Source organism: Salmo trutta, chromosome 30 (genome assembly GCF_901001165.1).
Source record: "Salmo trutta chromosome 30, fSalTru1.1, whole genome shotgun sequence".
In the NCBI taxonomy this organism is placed as follows: Eukaryota; Metazoa; Chordata; class Actinopteri; order Salmoniformes; family Salmonidae; genus Salmo; species Salmo trutta.
Genome location: NC_042986.1, coordinates 29,945,048 through 29,969,780, shown reverse-complemented (window position 1 = coordinate 29,969,780; position 24,733 = coordinate 29,945,048). Strand labels below are relative to the sequence as shown.

Below are 24,733 nucleotides of genomic sequence, written 5' to 3'. Positions count from 1 at the left end.
AGGTTGTTATAATGGATACTTCAGAATACCATTCTGATGTTCTTAGGATGGATGCGTTTACGACTAAAGTATTTAAAGAGCTGCAGCCTGAATAGTTGGTCTTTAGTTTTTAGATTTCTTCACCATTTCAGCGTGGGGATTATCTCCACGTTCTCTGGTCTTGTAGCGACAGCTCCATGTTTTCTGATCTAATGTACATTTTGTCGGGAGTCCTTTATAAGCACTCGTCTTGGAGGGCGGTTCCATGATGTTTGGAGTATGTCTGTCCTCACAGGGGTGGGGCCACTGACTAGTTATGACTTTATATGAAAACCCGTGCTCTCATTTAGAAGGCTAACATCACATTTCATCTTTTCAAAAGTATTCCTATACTCAATCATTTATTTTATACAACATTCAGATCCATAATTGAGAAGTGTATACAAACAAAGAAACAGTAATGTGTGTCTTCTGTCCTTCATGAAGTCACCAAATGAAACAAACTCGTCATGACTGTTCCTTAAGTGTCCACGGACCACTCCAACTTCTTGGAATACAGAAATACTGTTCAATTATTCCACCTTTTGACGTTACTGTACTGCAAAGTCTTTCTTTGTGGTAACAAAGGGATGCTGAACCTTCATTTTGGCAGAGTGGGGAAGGGAGTTTCGGTATTTACATCTGTCATAAACCTGTGGTGAGAGAGGGGGGCTGCTATGATCCTCACCCAAAAAGAGCGTGTCGTGACACCAATTACCTTGTTGCGTTCTTATCTATTGTTTATAATACGCTGGATATGTTTGTTGTAGTTTCATACCATTGGAAATGACAATGTTTTCAGTGGCATCCTCCTCCTTCAAAGGGATACAAATATTGTCTTCTGTTTGTAGGACTGGTGCCATCCATATAGGGGACCGTGTCTTGGCCATTAACTGTGTGAGTCTGAAGGGGAAACCACTGAGTGAGGCCATCCATCTGCTCCAGATGGCCGGAGAGACTGTCACCCTCAAGATAAAAAAACGTCAAGATGGTATGTATTGTTAAGTTTCTTAATTAAGTTACTTTTTAAAAAGCATGTATGGAAGGGGATGCGAAGCCTCCTTTTTTGAAGACTCTGATTGGATGGAAGGAAAGACTACCGTCATTGGATTTGATGTTGACAAACTGAACATTCTCTCGTTAGAACCATTTCATTGACATATTTTAATAGAGCTGGATCGATATGATTTTTTTGTGGTCCCATACTGATTTAGATTTTGGGGGGGGACAAAGCTTACCTATACCGATATATCTGCCGATATGCTGTTTTACAGTGGGGAAATTAAAGTGTCATTTTTCCATTCCGTGTTCCATCTCTGGCCCCACGCTTGAGGAGGACGGACAAAGCTCTCTGCGTGACATTCCGAGCCAAACTAAAATGGGACACGCACATCTGACATTACCACCGAAAGGAACCGGAGGCTCTTCATGATGAACCGTCTTCGCCATGTCAACCTCCCCCTGAAGACCTACTGGCTGTCACCACCTGCTTTGTCCATCCAGTGCTCGAGTACACCGCTCCGGTATGGCACCCATGTGTCACAGCCCACCAACACAACCAACTTGACAAGGTCAAACGAAGTGCAACCAAAATCAACATGGGCCCCACCTACACCCCATACGACTCTGCATGCAATGACCTGGGCTTGCAGACCTTGGAGTCCTGCCGCATCTGCCTCTGCTGATCCTTTGGCCCAGAAGCTTGTATAATCCTAGGATAACAGCATATGGCTGCCTCAGACGAGAGGCCATGTCATTGGCCGATCTACCTGATCCAGTCACAAACTAAACCCTTCCCGAACTCGGACAGATACTACCACAGCATTATGCCTTACATTGAGAGATTGCTTAATGCTGCTTGACTGTGATGATGTGTACTAGATCATCATTTGTATTTTATTTACTTACATAGGTCTATGTATGCTGCAATTCAGCTTTTAGCTGCAAACGTGTATAATTTAAATATATTTATTTATTTATTTATTTTACCTTTTATTTAACTAGTCAGTTAAGTCAGTTAAGAACAAATTCTTATTGACAATGACGGCCTACCAAAAGGCCTCCTGCGGGGACAGGGGCCTGGGATTAAACAAATAAATACTATATAAATATAGGACACTACATGAAGAGAGACCTAAGACGACAGCATAACAAGGCAGCAAAACAAGGCAGCAAAACATGACAACACAGCATGGTAGCAACACAACATGATAACAACATGGTAGCAGCACAAAACATGGTACAAACATTATTGGGCAAAGTCATCAGCACAAAGGTCAAGAAGGTAGAGACAACAATACCTCATACAAAGCAGCCACAACTGTCAGTAAGAGTGTCCACGATTGAGTCTTTGAGTGAAGAGATTTGAGATAAAACTGTCCAGTTTGAGTGTTTGCTGCAGCTCGTTCCAGTCCTTAGCTGGAGCGACCCTGGGATGTGTGCGCTTTGGGGACCTTGAACAGAATGTGACTGGCAGAATGGGTGTTGTATGTGGAGAATGAGGGCTGCAGTAGATATCTCAGATAGGGGGGAGTTGCGCCTAAGAGGGTTTTATAAATATGCATCAACCAGTGGGTCTTGGGATGAGTATACAGAGATGACCAGTTTACAGAGGAGTATAGAGTGCAGTGATGTGTCCTATAAGTAGCATTGGTGGCAAATCTGATGGCCGAATGGTAAAGAACATCTAGCCGCTCGAGAGAACCCTTACCTGCCGATCTATAAATGATGTCTCCGTAATCTAGCATGGGTAGGATGGTCATCTGAATCAGGGTTAGTTTGGCAGCTGGGGTGAAAGAGGAGTGATTACGATAGAGGAAACCAAGTTTAGATTTAACTTTAGCCTGCAGCTTTGATATGTGCTGAGAGAAGGACAGTGTACCGTCTAGCCATACTCCCAAGTACTTGTATGAGGTGACTACCTCAAGCTCCAAACCCTCAGAGGTAGTAATCACACTGGTGGGAAGAGGGTCATTCTTCTTTCCAAACCACATGACCTTTGTTTTGGAGGTGTTCAGAACAAGTTTCAGGGTAGAGAAAGCTTGTTGGACACAAAGAAAGCTTTGTTGTAGAGCATTTAACACAAAATCCGTGGAGGGGCCAGCTGAGTATGACTATCATCTGCGTATACAGTTGAAGTCGGGAGTTTACATACACTTAGGTTGGAGTCATTAAAACTCGTTTTTCAACCACTCCACACATTTCTTGTTAACAAACTATAGTTTTGGCAAGTCTGTTAGGACATCTACTTTGTGCATGACACAAGTAAAGTTTACATTCACCTTAGCCAAATACATTTAAACTCAGTTTTTCATAATTCCTGACATTTAATCCTAGTAAATATTCCCTCTTAGGTCAGTTATGATCAACACTTTATTTTAAGAATGTGAAATGTCATAATAGTGGAGAATGATTTATTTAAACTTTTATTTCATTTATCACGTTCTCAGTGGGTCAGAAGTTTACATACTCAATTAGTATTTGGTAGCGTTGCCTTTAAATTGTTCAACTTGGGTCAAACGTTTCAGGTAGCCTTTCACAAGCTTCCCACAATAAGTTGGGTGAATTTTGGCCCATTCCTCCTGACAGAGCTGGTGCAACTGAGTCAGGTTTGTAGGCCTCCTTGCTCGCACAAGCTTTTTCAGTTATGCCCACAAATCTTCTATAGGATTGAGGTCAGGGCTTTGTGATGGCCACAACAATACTTTGTTGTCCTTAAGCCATTTTGCCACAACTTTAGAAGTATGCTTGGGGTCATTGTTTATTTGGAAGACCCATTTGCGACCAAGCTTTAACTTCCTGACTGATGTCTTGATGTTGCTTCAATATATCCACATCGTTTTTCTACCTCATGATGCCATCTATTTTGTGAAGTGCACCAGTCCCTCTTGCAGCAAAACACCCCCACAACATGATGCTGCCACCCCTGTGCTTCACGGTTGGGATGGTGTTCTTTGGCTTGCAAGCCTCCCCCTTTTTCCTCCAAACATAACAATTGTCATTATGGCTAAACAGTTCTATTTTTGTTTCATCAGACCAGAGGACATTTCTCCAAAAAGTACGATCTTTGTCCCCATGTGCAGTTGCCAACCGTAGTCTGGCTTTTTTTATGGCAGTTTTGGAGCAGTGGCTTCTTCCTTGCTGAGCAGCCATTCAGGTTATGTCAATATAGGACTTGTTTTACTGTCGATATAGATACCTTTGTACCTGTTTCCTCCAGCATCTTCACAAGGTCCTTTGCTGCTGTTCTGGGATTGATTTGAGCGTTTTGCACCGAAGTACGTTCGTCTCCAGGAGACAGAAAGCGTCTCCTTCCTGAGCGGTATGAAAGCTGCGTGGTCCCATTGTGTTTATACATGCGTACTATTGTTTGTACAGATGAACGTGGTACCTTCAGGCGTTTGGAAATTGCTCCCAAGGATGAACCAGACTTGTTGAGGTGTACAATTTTTTTTTCTGTCTTTGCTGATTTTTATTTTATTTTCCCATGATGTCAAGCAAAGAGGCACTGAGTTTGAAGGTAGGCCTTGAAATACATCCACAGGTACACCTCCAATTGACTCAAATGATGTCAATTAGCCTATCAGAAGCTTCTGAAGCCATGACATCATTTTCTGGAATTTTCCAAGCTGTTTAAAGGCACAGTCAACTTAGTGTATGTCAATTTCTGACCCACTGGAATTGTGATACAGTGAATTATAAGTGAAATAATCTGTTTGTAAACAATTGTTGGAATAATTACATGTCATGCACAAAGTAGATGTCCTAACCGACTTGCCAAAACTATAGTTTAACAAGAAATTAGTGGAGTGGTTGAAAAATGAGTTTTAATCACTCCAACCTAAGTGTATGTAAACTTCCGACTTCAACTGTGTGTGTATATATAATATATTTATTTATTTAGTACACCAAACATTAGGAATACCTTCCTAATATTGAGTTGCGCACCCCCCCCCCCCCCCCCCCTTTTGTCCTCAGAACAGCCTCAATTCGTCAGGGCATGGACTTTACAAGGTGTCAAAAGCGTTCCACAGGGATGCTGGTCCATGTTGACTCCAATGCTTCCCACAGTTGTGTCAAGTTGGCTGGATGTCCTTTGGGTGGTGGACCATTCTTGAAACACACAGGAAACTATTAAGCTTGAAAACCTCAGCAGCGTCGCTGTTCTTGACACAAACCGATGCACCTGGCACCTACTACCATACCCTGTTCAAAGGCACTTCATCTTTTATCTTGCCCATTCACCCTCTAAATGGCACACATACACAATCCATGTCTCAATTGTCTCGAGGCTTTAAAAATCCTTCTTTAGCCTGTCTCCTCTTCATCTGCACTGATTGAAGGGGATTTATCAAGTGACATCAATAAGGAGTCATAGCTTTCACCTGGTCTGTCTGTCATGGAAGGAGCAGTTTTTTAAAATGTTTTGTACCCTCAGTGTATTTTATTACATAATTGAGTTATGATTCTCTCTTAACGCTCCACTGACTTTGTTCCCATGCAGAATCAGATGTGCAGCAGATGTCGGAGCAGGCAGGGTTCCTGAGCGACACTGAGGATGAGCTGACTGACTCTCAGAAGACCAGTAAACATTCAGGGGTGTACTCTGCCACCGTGCCCAGCATGGACTCTGCCATGAGCTCCTGGGATGGCTCCGGCATCGATGCTGACTACGGCAGCCAAGGTGAGGACAGAACATGGACGCGTAGTCATTACCAGTTTAGACAACCAGTTTAGGTCACTTTACATGACTCTCCTGAAATCAGTTCTTGGGTGTGTAGAACATTATCATGTTTTTTTATGTTTGTTTTTATCGCTTGTGTGCAGGAACGTATCTCCACAGAGCTGCAGATTTGACTTTCCAGCCTAATGAGTGGAGACGCGCCAAACCACCCAGGACCCACCTCAACTCCATCTCCACTGGCCTTACCGGCCTTACCCACCACTCCCACCTCTACGATGGGAGATACACTGAGGATGACTGGGATAAGGCTGCTGGGTGAGTGCCTACTTTAGGCTAGAACAATGGATTTGTACTTTCAAAGTTTGTCACGTTAACAGGATACAGCAAGTATAAGACAGTACAGTGAAATTCTTACTTGCAAGCTCTTGCAAACAGCAGTATTCAGTATCAAGGTGAGAGGACATTATATAAAGGAAGGAGACACACGAGGAATACGAAGAGAAAGAACAGGAGAATGCATGCTATATACAGGGTCCGTGCCAGTACCATGATTACAATGAGCAGGGGGTACTGCTGCCTGGTTCCTGGTCTGTTTGTGCGTTATCTAAGTCATAAAGCACATAATACAGATCTGGCTAATGGATTTGATAGTTGTAATAATTTGTTTCATTCTGTGGCTTTCAGTGTTGTTCTTTTTTCCTTTTAATCTACGTGTATGCCTTCTGTATGCCTCCATGTATGTAAGCAATGATCATCATAAATGTTGAAGTGAGGTACAAAAAATCTGTCTTTCAAGTCTGGTTTAGTCTAAAACTAAATATGTATTGATTCACTGACAGCTATTGATTTGGAAAGTGAATCCAATAAATCTGCAATGTCACTCAAATATTTGGCTTTAGAATGTTTTTCTAAATCACCACAGTTGTTTCATTCCTCCATTTTATCTGCTCCTATCTGTGCTTTTTCTCCCTTTCTCAGGTACTCTCTCTCTCATCTGCTTTACTAACTGCACGTGAGGCTCCTGGTGTTTCACATAAACGTGTATTTTTCTGTTTTGTCTTCACCAAACCTGTCCCTCTAAAACACCCAAAGGCCCCATGGACACACCTCTGCCTTGTCTGTTGCCTCACTCTTAACTCTTCACTTAATTTTTTTCTGAACTTTTGTGTCCCTCACTGCCACAAACTGTCTACACCCTAAGGCTTTTTGGATGGCTTAACTTTTAAACGAACTATCTGCATGAAGACTCTTTCTCTTCTAAGGGACTACACTGTTCTGTGTTAGAGAGAGCGTTTACTCTTGCCCTCACTGAGGCCTGAAAGGTTTTTAAAGGACCTCTCAACGTCATGCAGTCCGTTGCCTGCATTACCCACGCTGCTTTGCAGGCCACACCTGTTTCAAACCAGTCTCAAAACACCCCAGTCTCTGGACAGCAAGACTCCTCTCATGTTCTGGTTCCTGCATTGTCATAGATACGCCAGCCCCCCTAGTTGCCATGGTACCCTGAAACAGGAGGATAGCTTCTGGTCCCAGGCGCTGCAGGACCTAGAGACCTGCGGCCAATCAGAGATACTCAGGGAGCTGGAGGTAAGCTACATCTCCCTCTATCTGTCCCAATCTGTTACTAAAAGAACCAATTGGGGCGGCAGGTAGCCTAGTGGTTAGAGCGTTGGTCCAGTAACTGAAAGTTGCTTAATCGAATCCCCGAGCTGACAATGTAAAAATCTGTCGTACTGCCCTTGAACAAGGCAGTTAATCCACTGCTCCTAGGCCGTCATTGTAAATAAGAATTTGTTCTTAACTGACTTGCCTAGTTAAATAAAATGCAAATAAATAAAAGCCTGATTGTCTAGACCGTCCAGACACCTGCTGCCACTTTGATCATTGGAGACATTGGCACAAAGCCTCCCTATTAAATCAAGCTGTGAGTGTGCATGTCTTCAGTTATACAGTATATCATGTTATTTTATTCACACACCTATAATTTAACAATCCTGTTGTCTTCTCCCAGGCGTCCATGACTGGCAGCACTCTCAGCCTGTATCTGGAGGAAACGAGGTCCCAGGATGACTCAGTGCTACAGAACAGAATCAGTCCTGTGAAGAGGGGTCCCATTCATGACGAGCCCAAGACCAAAAGCAACCTGCAGAGGTCAAACAGGACCAGGGACACACCACCCAGGGGGAGAGGGGAGCCCCAGGAGACCAGCTCCCCTACAACCCTGGAACTACTGAAGGTACATAGCAGGATTGGAGGCGGCATCTCAATTCAGTTAATTTAGGAAGTGCATTGAAGTTCCTATTCAAGAACTGAAAAATAATCTGAATTTCAGACTTGTACAGAAGGCTAGCCTTATCAATCTGATTGGCCTGCAGCCCTGTCAATCACTCTTCATACCTCTGTTCGCTTGGACACACTCCAGGGCTCCAGCCCCGCATACCTCGTGTTAGATCGTGTTCACTTGCCGTCTCAAGAAGCAACAAGTATTTTGTAATGACGGACTTCAACATGCTGTTTTCCTATCTTGAAGTGTTGTGCGTCCATCAAACATGTAAGTGTTGTGAAATATGTATAGATGTGCAATGTCTGACCCAGGACGAGGCCTATTTGTTAGGCTTTGATTGTTTCAGAGTGAAGTTTATGGTTAGCTTGTAGCTAATGCTAGCGCTATTGTTATTCATGCATGTCTTTGTATTGCCATATTATAAGTAGCCTATTGCATTTCTACATGTGTGTTGCTATACCTTTGCATTCGTTCATGTTGATATTATGCCACAATTTTCTCTTTGGATTATTATTGTATTGCATGTACAGTACCAGTCAAAAGTTTGGACACACCTACTCATTCAAGGGTTTTTCTTTATTTTGACTATTTTCTACATTGTAGAACAATAGTGAAGACATCAAAACTGAGATTCTACAAAGTAGTCACCGTTTGCCTTGTTGACAGCTTTGAACACTCTTGGCATACTCTCAACTCGCTTCACCTAGAATGCTTTTCCGACAGTCTTGAAGTAGTTCCCACATATGCTGAGCACTTGTTGGCTGCTTTTCCTTCACTGTGCAGTCCAAGTACTCCCAAACCATCTCAATTGGGTTAAGGTCGGGTGATTGTGGAGGCCAGGTCTTCTGATGCAGCTCTCCTTCTTGATCAAATAACCCTTACACAGCCTGGAGGTGTGTTCGATCATTGTCCTGTTGAAAAACAAATGATAGTCCCACTAAGCGCTGTAGTAGCCATGCTGGTGTGCCTTGAATTCTTAATGAATCACCGACAGTGTCCATGCTTCACGGTAGGAACCACACATGTGAAGATCATTAGTTCACCTACTCTGCATCACAAAGACACGGCGGTTGAAACCAAAAATCTCAAATTTGGACTCATTAGACCAAAGGACAGTTTTCCCCAGGTCTAATGTCCATTGCACGTGTTTCTTGGCCCAAGCAAGTCTCTTCTTATTATTGGTGTCCTTTAGTAGTGGTTTCTTTGCAGCAATTCGACCATGAAGGCCTGATCCATTGTCTCCTCTGAACAGTTGATGTTGAAGTGCGTCTGTTACTTGCGTCTGTTACTGTTTATTTGTGCTGCAATTTCTGAGGCTGGTAACTGAAGAACTGAATTTATCCTCTGCAGCAGAGGTAACTTTGGGTCTTCCTTTCCTGTGGTGGTGCTCATGAGAGCCAGTTTCATCATCAGTGCTTGGTGGTTTTTGCGACTGCACTTGAAGAAACTTTCAAAGTTCTTGAAATTTTCCGCCTTGACTGAACTTCATGTCTTAAGGTAATGATGGACTGTCGTTTCGCTTTGCTTATTTGAGCTTTTCTTGCCATAATATTGGCTTGGTATTTTACCAAATAGGGCTGTCTTGTCACAACACAACTGATTGGCTGAAACACACCCTAGTCAACAGCCAGTGGAATCGCGTGGTGCAAAATACAAATACCTCAAATGCTATAACTTCAATTTCTCAAACATATGAATATTTTACACCATTTTAAAGACAAGACTCTCGTTAACCTGTCTGGGCAAAGTGGGACGTTTGCGTCCCACCCTAGTCAACAGCCAGTGGAATTGCGTCGCGCGAAATACAAAACCTCATTAAATGCTATAACTTCAATTTCTCAAACATATGACTATTTTACACCATTTTATAGATACACCTTTCCTGAATCGAACCACGTTGTCTGATTTCAAAAAGGCTTTACAGCAAAAGCAAAACATTAGGTTATGTTAGGAGAGTACCCTGCCAAAAAAAATCACACTGCCATTTTCAAAGCAACTAGATGCATCACAAATACCCAAAACACAGCTAAATGCAGCACTAACCTTTGACAATCTTCATCAGATGACACTCCTAGGACATCATGTTACACAATACATGCATTGTTTGTTCGATAAAGTTCATATTTATATATAAAAACAGCATTTTACATCGGCGTGTGACGTTCAGAAATTTTTTCCCCTCAAATGCTTCCGGTGAGCAGCGCTACAATTTACAAAATTACTGTTCCAAAACATTGTTAAAATGTAATATTGTCATTCAAAGAATTATAGATTAACATCTCGTGAATGCAACCACATTGCCAGATTTAAAAAGAACTTTACTGGGAAATCACACTTTGCAATAAACGACGTGGTATGCTCAGAAAAATAGGCTAGGCGATACATGTTAGCGCCATCTTGGAACCATCTAAAATCAAATATACTATTGTAAATATTCCCTTACCTTTGATTATCTTCATCAGAAGGCACTTCCAGGAATCCCAGGTCCACAACAAATGTAGTTTTGTTAGAAAAAGTTAATAATTTATGTCCCAATAGTTCCTTCTTGTTAGTGCGTTCCGAAGGCTACTCATAATGTACTGAAGCGCGCGGGACTTGTCGTCACGAATGTGCAAAAAATATATATTTACGTTCGTTCAAACATGTCAAACGTTGTATAACATAAATCTTTAGGGCCTTTTTCAACCAGAGCTTCAATAATATTCAAGGCAGACGATTGCATTGTCTTACTAAACGTTTCGGAACAAAAGGGTTCCCATGGGCGCCCGCGTCATAGTAGTAATAGCCCTCCCCCTGTGACCAACTTCCCAAGCCTCTCTTTGGGTCAGTTTGTACCATAGAAGACTCAAACCACTTTGTAAAGACTGTTGACATCTAGTGGAAGCCTTAGGAAGTGCTAAATGATTAAGTCCCTGTGTGTTTCAATGGCAAAGGTTTGAAGTGATTCCACACATCAGATTTCCATTTCCTGTTAGGATTTGTCTCAGGGTTCTGACTGTCATATGAGTTCTGTTATACTCACAGACACCATTCAAACAGTTTTAGAAACCTTAGAGTGTTTTCTATCCAACTCTACTAATTATATGCATATTCTAGTTACTGGGTAGGAGTAGTAACCAGATTAAATCTGGTACATTTTTTTTATCCGGCCGTGCAAATACTGCCCCCTATCCCCAACAGGTTAAACTAACCACATTGTCCGATTTCAAAAAGGCTTTACAGCGAAAGCAAAACATTAGATTATGTCAGAGTACCCTGCCAAAAATAATCACACAGCCATTTTCAAAGCAAGCATATATGTCAAAAAAAACAAAACCACAGCTAAATGCAGCACTAACCTTTGATGATCTTCATCAGATGACACTCCTTGGACATTATGTTATACAATACATGCATGTTTTGTTCAATCAAGTTCATATTTATATCAAAAAACAGCTTTTTACATTAGCATGTGATGTTTAGAACTAGCATACCCACCGAAAACCTCCGGTGAATTTACTAAATTACTCATGATAAATGTTGACAAAATACATAATTATTTTAAGAATTATAGATACAGAACTCCTTTATCCAATCGCGGTGTCAGATTTTAAAATAGCTTTCGGCGAAAGCACATTTTGCAATATTCTGAGTACATAGCTCGGCCATCACGGCTAGCTATTTTGACACCAACCAAGTTTGGGGCTCACTAAACTCAGAATTACTATTAGAAAAATTGGATTACCTTTGCTGATCTTCGTCAGAATGCACTCCCAGGACTTCTACTTCAACAACAACATGTTGTTTTGGTTCCAAATAATCCATAGTTATATTCAAATAGCTCCGTTTTGTTTGTGCGTTCAGGTCACTATCCGAAGGGTGACGCGCGACCGCATTTCGTGACAAAAAAATTCAAAATATTCCATTACCGTACTTCGAATCATGTCAAACGCTGTTTAAAATCAATTTTTATGCTATTTTTCTCGTAAAATAGCGATAACATTCGAACCGGGCGACGTTGTATTCATTCAAAGGCTGAAAGAAAAAAATTGAGAATTCTCTTGAAAGCGCATCTCAGTCTCACTGTCCCCAGGCTGACCACTTACAAACTCTCCTGCTGTTCGCCCAGAGACAGCAGACACCCCATTCCACTTTCTGGCGCCTTCTGAGAGCCAATGGAAGCCTTAGAAAATGTCACGTTACAGCACAGATGCTGTATTTTCGATAGAGATGCAACAGAAGGACAACAAATTGTCAGACAGGGCACTTCCTGTATTGAATCTTCTCAGGTTTTGGCCTGACATATGAGTTCTGTTATACTCACAGACATCATTCAAACAGTTTTAGAAACTTTAGAGTTTTCTATCCAAATCTACTAATTATATGCATATTCTCGTTTCTGGGCAAGAGTAGTAACCAGTATAAATTGGGTACGTTTTTTATCCGGCCGTGCAAATACTGCCCCCTAGCCCCAACAGGTTTTAAGAAAGAAAGAAATTCCGCAAATTAACTTGAAATCCATTCCAGGTGACTACCTCATGAAGCTTGTTGAGAGAATGCCAATAGTGTGCAACGCTGTCATCAAGGCAAAGGGTGGCTACTTTGAAGAATCTCAAATATAAAATATATTTTAGTTTAAAAAAAAATTGGTTACTACATGATTCCATATGTTATTTCATAGTTTATGTCTTCACTATTTACAATGTACAAAAACCTTGGAATGAGTAGGTGTCCAAACTTTTGACTGGTACTGTATATCTATTTCTTGGACTCTTTTAAGTGGATCCTAATGCTTGTATTGTTTCTCCCTTTTTAGAACCACACAACAATATAAAGAACATTAATGGAATCAGCTGTGTCGGTGTGTGCGCGTGGTGGTGACCAAGTGTTCAGTATGGGCCTCAGCATGGTGTTTTAACCAGACAACACTGTAGTGAGAAGAACCTAAGCAATCAGCATAAGTTACTTGCGGGTGAGGGCATTCGCAGCCGACCTCCTGTTAGCCAATTTTTCATTGTCCTGGGGGTTGCCGGATTTAGCTACCAATAGTTTTATTTTTTATTCAAGACGGATTCTGACCTGCTATAGTTAAGATGTTGAGGTACCCAAAGAGGAGTTTGTGCATCTCACCACGAGACAACCGTCACCACCCACCTCAGCCCACCCCCGCCATACAAAGCGGTCCCGCACCTGAGCCTTCCTCACTTTCTCATCCAAGAGACTACTACAAGTGGTGAGAGATTGACCACACCCTCTCCAGTTAGGAGCTGCAGAGGGACTACTGATCTATGAGCAGGAAGAGCTCAGGAGGGCGTACTCTAGGTCCTCCCGGCCTGAGTCACCGCCACGGGAGCACCATTACTGCCGTTATTCTCCTGACCGCAACTACTCTAGGCCCCCCTGGCTGGAGCCATCATCATGGCCTCAGAAGCACCACCACTGCTGATACTTCCATAGTTGGCCCGGCTGCTCCCCTGAGAGACTACTCCAGGCCTCCCCGGCCAGAGTGTTCACCACCTCCATGGGAGCATTGGGACTTCCACTATGTTCCGAGGTGGCCCACAGAGCGGAGTTGCTCCAAGCCCCCCTGGCTGGAGCCTACGTATCTTAAAAAAAAATGTACATCCCTTTTTCTCCCCAATTTTGTGGTATCCAATTGGTAGTTAGTCTTGTCCCATCGCTGCAACTCCCATACGGACTTGGGAGAGGCGAAGGTCGAGAGCCGTGCGTCCTCCGAAGCACAACCCAACCAAGCCGCACTGCTTCTTGACACAATACCCATTTACCCGGAAGCCAGCTGCACCAATGTGTCGGAGGAAACACCCTACACCTGGTGACCGTATCAGTGTGCACTGCACCCGGCCCACCACAAGATTCACTAGTGTGTGGTGGGACAAGTACATCCCTGCCGGCCAAACTCTCCCCTAACCCGGACAATGCTGGGCCAATTGTGCACCGCCCCATGGGTCTCCCGGTTGCGGCCGGCTGCGACAGAGCCTGGACTCGAACCCAGAATCTCTAGCATGTATATCCATGACCAGCCTCCGGCATTGTACTCAGCGCCAACAGATGGACTAGAGTTAGAGGGTCTTTTGCAACACTTGTGTTGTTCCATGGGGCTGCCCAAAGCTGTCTCTGCGCCTCTGTGCACCTCCCTTCCCTGGTGGCTCTTAAGCCTCTTATGTATACCAGTGCCGGCACCCTCCTGGCCCCCATGTTCCCCTAAATTGATACCCTTCACTGCTCTGGTCCCTTCACTGCTCTGCCCTGCCTATCCTGCAGGATAGGACTAGGCCCTTTCAGGACTTAACCCCCAAAGAAATCCAGGTGCGGCTATACAAAAGGCTGCCCCTCTCAAACTGATTGGCCTGCAGCCCTATCAATCACCCGTTCATCCAACCAATCAGGGCACTTGGACGCACTCCAGGGCTCCGCCCCGCACACCTCATGGTAGGGCTGTCTCGAGAAGAATAAGTATTGTTTAATGACTGACTTCAACATGCTGTTCACCTTTCTTGAAGTATCTTGAACATGTAAGTGTTGTGAAATATGTGTAGGTGTGTGCAATGTCTGACCCAGGACGAGGCCTATTTGTTAGTCTTTGAGTGTTTCTGAGTGAAGTTTGTTATGGTTAGCTTGTAGCTAATGCATGTCTTTGTATTGTCATATTATAAGTAGCCTATTGCATTTCAACACGTGTGTTGCTATACCTTTGCATTCGTTTATGTTCATATTATGCCACAGTTTTCTCTTTGTATTATTGTATTGCATGTATATCTATTTCTTAGTCTTATAAGTGGACCCTAATGCTTGTATTGTTCCTCCCTTTTTAGAACCACACAACAATATAAAGAACGTTAATGGAACCAGCTGTGTGTGCGTCTGTTGGTGACCAAGTGTTCAGTATGTGCCTCAACATGGTGTTTTAACACGCAGTGCGTGGGTAAAGCCACCACAAGGCCATATTACAACCTACACTGTATGTGTTCTGATAATTGCGTTGTTTGCTGTCAATTCACATGCCTTGCGACTGTGATATATAGGCCTACAGGCCGAGGCAATAAGACAATGGCAGAACAAATTCAACCACACCTTTGTTTTGTAACAAAACCGGATAGCAACCTCTGTCTGGTGAAGTCTGAGAGGCATATGTAACAGACAGTTACATGACCTACAGCATGGTTAAGTAAATTAATGTGTCCAACATTTTCGGACCACTAAACAACTATGGATTTAGAACCACAGAGTTACCACAAGTCGCAAAATAACAGGAGTTGCCTCCACTATTCCAGCACCATCTCAACTTCATTTCAACATCAAATCACCTCTGCTTAGTCTAAAACAGTGACAACTAAAAGATACCAGCATTTTTTTCATTTATTTTAATTTAGTCCAACATAAGCTAAATATGATGTGGCTGTCCATGGTTCTGATTTCTGTTTGCGCACATGTGTGCCCGTTCGTGCAAGTAGAAAAACATGTTGAGTCACCCTACTTGCAGAGAAACGCCAATGCCATCCTCTCTTTCATGTTGACGAAACGGTCTATCATGCTGTCATACAGTACAAGCTTTAATCTTTTTTGTTGTCCTAGACTACCTGGCTAAAATGCTTGCTCGCCTAACTTCCATTCATGGGAAACGTTAGCTCGTTAATATTAGCCTTCCACCTCTAGCTGCATATTGAACTTCCATCATCTCAGGCTAGGGGCACAACAATGTATGAATTAATGGTTGGATCACAATCGCCATTAATCATTGGCCAGTACAGAGATTTAAGTAAAACCACAGCTCCAAATCCCTATGTCCATCCATGGCTAATTTAGGAAAGAGACAATTTTAGCTAGCTAGCCACCGGAGGATGACAACACGAGATGCAACAAGTCGTATTGTTTCTGTTTAATGACCTATGCTCTCAAAGCAATTTGATAGGAGAGACGCCAAATCCAAGCTAGCTACCCTTGACACTATTTAAAACATTAAAAATTCACCAGGACCATTCACAGTTAAGCTGTGAATGTCAAGGGAGACCAAATGCTCACTGGCTTCCCTTGCATTTAATGCTACAGGTGGCAACAATGTCATACTCGTTTGGACCAGACAGTATCAGATAGATGGCCTACATGTAGAGAGACAGGGAAGCTGATTCACTCGCTCGGTTGCTTTCTCCTGTGAGATACATTCAGCCTCTTGCGAATTGAACAACATTTTAGGGCGAAGCCTGGCTTCCCTTCGCACCCATGAATACACACCACTGCACGCTACTCTGCCCATGACGGGTCTAACTGGACCCAGTGGATGCCAGGCCAGTCAGGACTTGTAGTGTGTGGGATAATAGATAAAAACATAGATAAAACCGCACGCTGAGCCGAATGCTTTGACTCCTCACTCTTCTCTGATGCCTCAGACTGCTGCTTGGCAGTCCCTATACTACTTGGAAATGGCAAACGTGACCTAAACACTATATGTACAGAAGTCTGTTCTGTTGTGCTGTAATGTACTGTTGGCTTAGGAGGTAGGTTGAGTAAGGGCACAAGCACTTTGAAACTGAATGCCCTTAAAAACAAACATTCATTGAAGATTGAATACATAATTGTTGATATTGGTGTAATTACCCTTGAGTCATAATCCTACATTAATCTTAGATTCTGCGTCATTTACATTGCAAAAAAATATCACAATATGAGTGACTGAGCCTGTAGATGCATGACCTGTAAAGCTCAATTCACATGATTTGCGCAAGAATGGCATTGTACTGAGCAAGCAATTGTTTTTCCACGGAGGAGGCATTGTGCTCCGCAAGAGGGTTGTGGCAAGCAAGGTCCTTTGGGGTCAGAGTCGTTGCACTCTGACTTTAAGTAAATTTACACCCCACACTGTGCCGGACCCAATGGAGAGCTTGGCGACTTGCACGAGTCAAGTGAATGGGCCTTACTGTCTGTCCTTTAGGTGACCCTGAGGAAGGACCCAGACTGTGGAGACTTCGGCTTCAGTGTGTCAGATGGCCTCCTGGAGAAGGGTGCCTACGTCAACATGATCCGACCAGATGGTCCTGCCAACCAGGCCGGGTTGAAACCCTACGACCGCATTCTGCAGGTACACATCTTTGTTCAACTAATGTATATATTTTTTTCCTACAGTATCTACATCTGTATGTTATGTTACCTGACCTCTCCTGTCCCAGGTGAATCGAGCAAGGACCAGAGACTTTGACTGCTGCCTGACCGTCCCCCTCATCACTGAAGCAGGAGACAGCTTGGACCTGGTAATCAGCAGGAACCCCCTGGCACAGGCAGATAATGGGCCGCCTCAGGACTGCGAGGACCCGTCTGATTCACTGTTGGACTTCCCATATTACAGGACCAACAGTATCGCCCTGTGACCAAGGTCCAGGTGGGAGATTATGGATTAATAGGCACTGCACATTACACACACTGATTTTGTTTCATATCTTTTGTACAGACACACACACAGAACCACATTCACACGTGAGCATACATGTGTACGTGAATATTCACACAGACACACTGTCATTCACACTGCGTGACCAGTGTTAGTCAGTCTAATCATGTGATCTAGAGCAGAGGAGACTCTGTCAGGCTCCTAGGGCCGTTCTGGAAAAAACACATGTCGTTACGTAACAGCTTCTGGATGACAACGCTAGCGTTGCTCAGTTCTGCAGAAATCTTAGAGAAACACAAACACGCACTTCCGTCCCAGAGAAGCAGGTGGGTTTGGCACACCACCACAGCATTTATAATTTTTTTTATTTATTGTTTGTGCAATTGACCCTCTGTGACCTTTTGCTGGGGATTGGTGCAGTTACATGTACACACACACTTGACACACGAACGTGGGCACATGCTGTGCTGGACTATTATTTAAGCCATGGGTTGGCTGGCTGCCTTCTCTTTCCCCTCCTGGCCCACATTGCCAACCCCAAGGAAAAGACAGCTAACTAGCACCTCCAAATAGATAGAATGCCAAACTGTCACTCACTGTTACTTGCCAAGTATTGCAAATATTTCTATTTTAGATCCCCCACTCTATCCTGAAGTCTAAAATGTTTGTGTAAATGGACTTGGTGACTCAGGTCCAGGTTTTATCCCTGTTATTAAATGGCCATCATATGAAGGACAAATACTTACGAATGACTGTTTTATCACCTACTTTGTCCACAACAAAAGTTACATTTCAGAATGTTTCTTTTTCTCATTACATTTCTCACACTGTGTTAAATGCTACTGGATAGACTGGGCAGGAATGTGTAATTCATACTTTTTGGGGATCAGTGTTTTTGTTTCGCAAGGTTCTTGTCAACGGTTTTATGTAATCAAGTTCACTATATTTATTTTACCAAACCACACTTTTGTTGCTAGCATGCACTAGAAGTTCACCCAAATCAGATCCATGCACTGGTAGTTCACCCAAATCAGATCCATGCACTAGAAGTTCACCCAAATCAGATCCATGCACTAGAAGTTCACCCAAATCAGATCCATGCACTGGTAGTTCACCCAAATCAGATCCATGCACTGGTAGTTCACCCAAATCAGATCCATGCACTAGATTGACTTGTTTTGTCACTCATGATTAGATTGTATTATATCACGATTGGTGATAGTCACATTATTTTGAAAAGCTTTGTCACCCACTAAAGGAGTGTTCCTTATCATAAACACTACTTGATTCTGTTGTTCAGATCACATATCTTTAGATTTCACCCTCAATATCAGCATCTCCCATGTGAGGGCAGGAGTTTTTCCTGACTCGGAAAACCTAGCTCTAGTCCTATGTATACACGTTTCAGAAGGCATTATACCAGTGTATCGACTCTCAGGAGTCCAGGGTGTGGTTTCCCCACTAACAGACTCTTAAGTGAATCACGTCCCCTGCCAAATGTGGAATAAAATACATTTCAATTGAGATGAGTGATTTCCTTTAAAACCATTTTCATGTATCTGTTGAGTTGAGGCCCCAACTCTCAATAAGGTGTGGCCTTGGATTAGAGTATTTTTCTGAACCTCCATGGCTGTTTCTACAATCCATGTTAGTAAGCATGTAGCTATAGGATTTAATGCCCCACCCAGTAGAAAGCTCACATTGTTCACAAGGGGGAATTTTGGAACATTTCTGCGCTGAACAATTGCCATCTCTTTCCTGCTCCGTCAGACCGAATGTTCCCCAGAGATGTTTCTGTTTTATCATGGCATTGTATGGTTTTATAAAGCTCTTACGTAACGTGTCTGGCCCTGGCCTGCTTACCAAGCTGCCTCAGTGGAAATAAGATGATTTGTTTAAATTAATGTAATGGCTGGTGTAGAGATGTAGTGAGACTGCAGTCATGCTGTCCCATTCAGGGCTCAACTATCTGCTTTTTAATCCTCAGGAAGGAAACCATGTTTTTAGATTATTTCATCACACATGAAAAATGTCCCATTTGATACAAAGGACTATTTTGGTTTTTATACATTTTATTTGAGGTGCTTCTGAATATTATTCAGTACACGGTCTGTACATGGTCTCCCTATGTATAATGTTTTTATTTGTAATGACATCCTGCGTGTGGTTTCTATATGTAAGATGTGACTGACTGCAGTATCTGTTCTCTGTATAGTTCTTCTGTTTACATGGTTCCCCAGCTGCATCCGATCATTGCTATTTAAGTAGGGGGGGGTGTCTGAGCTAATTTTAAGGAATTTGGTTTGTGAGATGTACATGGATGTTATTTTATTCTTTAATGAGATGTATTTCCTGCTTTTTATGAAAATAAAGATATGACTAATGGTGTCTTTTTTTTTTCTTTCTTGAATTCTTCTACCTGAGTTGTGATCTTTGCTAGTTTAGGTATTGAGCAAACACTACACGGATCCTCTACCATTGGACATTAAGTGAAGGAATGTTTGCAGAAAGAACAATGTCCTGAATAGTTTGGTTAATTAAGGATTTCATGCCTATTTCTACAAAGAAAGACCTTACTCCAGCCATGTTTGGCCAGCCTCCCCCACACTATTGATGCCAGGTAACAAGCTGAACATAAAACTACAATGGTCTGACCCTCCACACTCCCACTTTTCTGTAGATGTGAACGTCACGTCTTTGTGGGTGAGGGAGCATGGTGTTGACATGGTTTCCACCGGTCAATGGATTTATGGCAGAGAGGACACCTAGGATCGTTTACCAGAAGTGTCAATGAGCTGTCACGCTGGCTGCCGTAGGGCCGACCCAAGGGGGCAAAGTAGGACTCAAGTTCAAATAAATATAGTTGGCTATTTTGGGGGGTGGGGTGCAAGATGTATTGTGATTTGTTGAAGCAGCACTTGCTGAACAAAACAGTATTGATCAGCAAGGTGATGGAGATGAGCAGTCATATTATATTCCTGTCAGTATTAATCAGGTATTACATTACTTATTACATGAGCATAGTGCACTGAACCACCTCGGCTACACCCATATGTTTCTGGCACTGGCAACAGGGTCAGAGTTTTCCACAACACCAGAGGGACTTCTCAACTGTACTACTGTCTACCATTCCAAGGTTTCACCTACCTTTTAATGCCCATTTTGGCTAAAACTAGCTAGATTAGAGGCCCAGTGCAGTCAAAAATGTTTGTGTTTTATATACTCAGTGGACAGTTTATTAGGTACACCAACCCGTTCACGGAAAGGGTTTGAGTCATGTGACCGTGGTTTGCTATGTAAACCAGGTAGACAGGCATCGAGGCATTCAGTTACTGTTTGATTAAATGTTAGAATGGGCAAAACAAGTGACCTAAGCGACTTTGAGCGTGGTATGATCATCAGTGACGGGTGCCCCGGTTCCAGTATCTCAGAAACAGCTGGCATCCTGGGATTTTCACGCATGACAGTGTCTAGGATTTACTGAGAATGATGCAACAAACAAAAAACATCCAATCAGCGGCAGTCCTGTTTGTGATGAGAGGTCGAAGGAGAATGGCAAGAATTTATAGCTGTCAGCTGAAAACAAGAAGAAGAGGCTCCAGTGGGCACGTGATCAGCAACACTGGAGGGGGAAAACATTGTCTGGTCCGACGAATCCCGGTTCCTGTTGCGTCATGCTGATGGCAGAGTCAGGATTTGGCTTATGCAGAAAGAGACCATGGCCCCATCCTCCCTGGTGTCAACGGTACAGGCTGGTGGCGGTGGTGTAATGGTGTGGGGAATGTTTTCCTGGCAACGTTAGGTCCCTTGAGACCATTTGCGCGAAGTTTGCATGCCCCAAAGAAATCAGGCTGTTCTGGAGGCAAAGGGGGGTCCGACCCAATACTAGATATACCTACAAATTGTGAGTATATTTCCACACAATGAGGTTGGAATAATACTGTGAAAGTGATGATAATGCCCTTTTAGTGTACGAGCGAGTGTAAGAGCTGAAAATCAGGCAGAAACAGGCAGAAACCTCTCTGCTAATAACAGCTAATTTTATTTTGTCCCCTCCCCACTCAAACCACTCTGACAGTCCTAGTACAATTTTTGCTTGAGAATTGCTCTTTGCTAAGAACCTATTCTTTTTTTCACCCTTTTAATTGAAAATAATTACAGTAAGGTGCTTTTAATTGTTACCTATAAAGGATTTGATACTGAGATAAAAACGGCTGCATTTCACCTGATTCTAATCTGTTGAAAGTTAAGTAATTCTGAGAGGAACGTATAGGATGTGTCTGTCGAGGTCATCTGAGGGGTCAGAGTTGCCACATCCTATAGCCCATCAGTAACTTTCACTGTTGTGACCAAGCATAAGTGAGTGGTCATTTTGATGGGGTGTGTACAGGAAAAAGTCTTAAAATAGAAGTACGGGCACTCAATTCCTGCAGGGTGTCTGTCAGCACCATAACAATAGTACAATTGTATTTGTTTAATTAAATATGAGTCTACTCTATTAACACCAACATCATTTAAAAAATTACCCAAGGTACAATATTTATTGTGTGGTTATTTAAGCCTCCTTATTTGAATGCATTTGTTTTAAGTCCTTTTCAATATATAAATGTAGGATATGAATATGGAATACGAATATGGGAGAATGTAGAAAAATATCCTCATGTTAGAAGTGAATGTGTGTAGTATTTCCATAGCAGTCTGTATGAGAGAAATGCAGGCCAGTAGACCCTAGGGAAAGGTACTTAAATGCACTTCACAGAACAAATTAATAATTCACTCAAAGACGTGTAAAGAAAAATACGTTTATTTTCAATCTAGGAAGAGATGATACAATGAGCATCTTAAAGAAGGACAGACGTTAGACAAAAATACTTTGGTACACTTGATTTTCCAACAGGGTTTATTTATTGCCCTCTGGACTAGTAATCTTGCTGACCAAGCACTGTACTGTGGATGTTCATGTACATGCATTGGGTAAAAGAATCTCACTTGAACTTTAAACATTCATATTTTTTATGTTGGTCACATATCAATTTTTGTATTTTTACATCTTTTTTCAAATTGAAATCAAATAATTTGAGTGGTAAAGGCCATTTCTTTGACGAATATTACACACTGCAAATATTCATTCAGGCTCATAACATTTAACATTAAAATACAAATTGCTGACTGTATTCAGAAAACATCAGTCCTCATCAGTGACAATGTTCATATGATGTACAGTATAAAATGGTTAATACAAAAAGGCATATGTGATTCACAAACAATAAAAATACTAAAATACAAACAAGTAAAATACTAAAATACAATTGCCTAAAATTAACATGATAAAATCCAGCGTCTGGTGGTAGATTCATATGATACAGATATTTAGTGACCACTGCTATTAAAATGAGTGCACTGGAGAAAAAAACTATTATTTCACATTTTTAGAAAAAACATTTTGCTAAGGTTACATTTTTTACTCCAATCAAGTTATGATTCTCACAACTCTCACAGGTTTATTCCTAAAGAAACAGAATGTTTGATGGCAATGTCCCACCTTTATTTTATTTATATATTTATAGCAAGTGAGTGAGAGTCTAATGCTCCTGTTTAAACCGATAGATATCAAAGTGAACAATACCAAAAAGGTTTGAAGCTATATACTTTCCTTTTTAAATGCATGGTGCAAATGTAACTGTAGGTTCTTGAGACCATTACAGAGGAGGTTGGTGGCACCTTAATTGGGGATGACGGGCTCATAGTAATGGCTGGAACAGAATCAATGGAATGGAATCAAATACATTAACAACATGGTTTTCATGTAGTTGATAACATTCCATTCACTCCATTCCAACCATTATTATGAGCCGTCCTCCCCTCAGCAGCCTCCTGTGGACCATTATCATAAGAGATCACTACAATAAAGGTGAAACTCAACGTATAAAGTGCAAAGAGAGGTTTCAATAAATGCACTGGGGCGGACTGTAGGCAATGTACAAATACTCTTAAAATGCTTCTTCCCTTTTGTCCTTCACTTCCTCCTTGTTTTCCCCACCTCCTTTCCTGCCTCCCTCCTAAGGACATGTGATCCTTCCGGGAACATTTTGTGCAGTATTTGGGCATGGCCATAGTTAACCTTAAGGACGTACGTATGAACTTCTATATTTACACTGCATGTTGTCACTATACATTCAGGTGGTATGGAAGTCTACTCTACTAGCAGGTGTGACTGGCTGGCGTCCACTAGTACAACTAAGATTTTTTCAGTTGCATCTCAAAACAAACAACAACGACAACAGATAAAAAATGACCTCAGACAAGGATACTGCCACAATAATGTGAGGAAATTATCTTAATAGTTTGCTACCTAACATGTTACACGTTTAGTTTACTGTATTTGTGATAAGTGAAAATTAACTTTTTTTTCTCTAGTATTTCCGAACAAACACCTTCTCAGTTCTCAACAATCAACAGAAAGTTAATTAACATAGAACAACATGTTCTATCTCAAAATATTGCCTGAACTGAAATCACCACCCACTACAGCAACGACAACAACGGTAACAACAACATAAACAAAATACAGAGAGAAAAAACTACAACAACCCAATGACAATATATATAATGTAGCTCTCTTCATCATCGTCATAGAAACCAAACCAGAATATTCCTAGTGCGGATATATAGAACAATGTAAACCTGGTTCTACCACTATCAAAGTTAGCAAATATATGATAAAAACATAGAAAGCACGTCAATCAGCATGTCCTCTCACAGAGAGTGCTCACATCATTGTTTCTACAATGGTGTGGGTGGGCTTGATCAGGCCGTTGTTCCCATTGGGGTCCAGAGGCTGGGTCAGCTCGCTGCCCTTCACGCTGTACTCTTTGGGGCGAGAACTCGCACCTCCCTTTACTGGGGCCGCCACTGCCTTAATCCTCTGTGGGGAGGAGAGGAAAAATCCTTATATCATGCCATAAAATCATATTACATTGTATACTGTATCATGTGAATATCTTATATCTTGTGTGCCATATCATACAAGTTATGCAATTGCATACCGCATGCCATTCCCACAATTGCTGCACTTCCTTGCAGGCAGTGCTTGTATTCATACCACTAGTTAACCCTTTATCAATAATTTGGGACGTCTTCTAGGTTATCTAGCGTCATCTTTTGTGTTTGCGTACCTCGATGAGCGGGCCGTCGGACTGGAGGATCTTGATGACCATTACCATGGGGATGCAGATCATGGAGGCCAGGGCCAGAGACCAGCCCAGGCCGATGGACCAGTCTGGGTACTCATACACCTTGTTATAGGTCAGTGGCTTGTACTTCACCAATGAGAAGATAAAACAACCCTGGGAACAACAAGAAAAATGGT

General features: G+C 42.2%; 2 protein-coding genes and 1 long non-coding RNA gene across 11 annotated transcripts in view; 2 read left to right on the top strand and 1 right to left on the bottom strand.

Annotated features, from left to right (window-relative positions):
• grip2a (glutamate receptor interacting protein 2a) overlaps positions 1–19,752 on the top strand; it is a 58,432-nt gene extending 38,680 nt beyond the window's left edge. For 4 of the 6 annotated variants that reach the window (XM_029723809.1, XM_029723808.1, XM_029723807.1 and 1 more), the window contains 7 exons: positions 870–1,009; positions 5,522–5,701; positions 5,845–6,016; positions 7,174–7,288; positions 7,713–7,937; positions 16,912–17,058; positions 17,147–19,752. In XM_029723809.1, the coding sequence (XP_029579669.1) occupies positions 870–1,009; positions 5,522–5,701; positions 5,845–6,016; positions 7,174–7,288; positions 7,713–7,937; positions 16,912–17,058; positions 17,147–17,344 (1,177 nt within the window). In that variant the 3' untranslated portion in view covers positions 17,345–19,752. Of the gene's footprint in view, positions 1–869; positions 1,010–5,521; positions 5,702–5,844; positions 6,017–6,679; positions 7,147–7,173; positions 7,289–7,712; positions 7,938–12,780; positions 13,636–16,911; positions 17,059–17,146 lie in introns of those variants that run through there. The other 2 variants (XM_029723811.1, XM_029723812.1) reach the window with 2 other exon arrangements.
• Positions 13,749–14,830, top strand: LOC115168485 (uncharacterized). The gene is made up of 2 exons (XR_003870681.1): positions 13,749–14,497; positions 14,798–14,830. It is a non-coding gene; the product is annotated as an uncharacterized LOC115168485 (long non-coding RNA).
• A 2,398-nt stretch (positions 19,753–22,150) lies between the features above and the next one.
• The window catches only part of slc6a6a (solute carrier family 6 member 6a), a 33,005-nt gene continuing 30,422 nt past the window's right edge, over positions 22,151–24,733 (bottom strand). For 3 of the 4 annotated variants that reach the window (XM_029723803.1, XM_029723802.1, XM_029723801.1), the window contains exons 13-14: positions 24,540–24,710; positions 24,134–24,289 (exon numbers count right to left, since the gene is read on the bottom strand). In XM_029723803.1, coding sequence (XP_029579663.1) covers positions 24,134–24,289; positions 24,540–24,710 — 327 coding nt within the window. Of the gene's footprint in view, positions 24,290–24,539; positions 24,711–24,733 lie in introns of all 4 variants that reach the window. The other variant, XM_029723800.1, reaches the window with a different exon arrangement.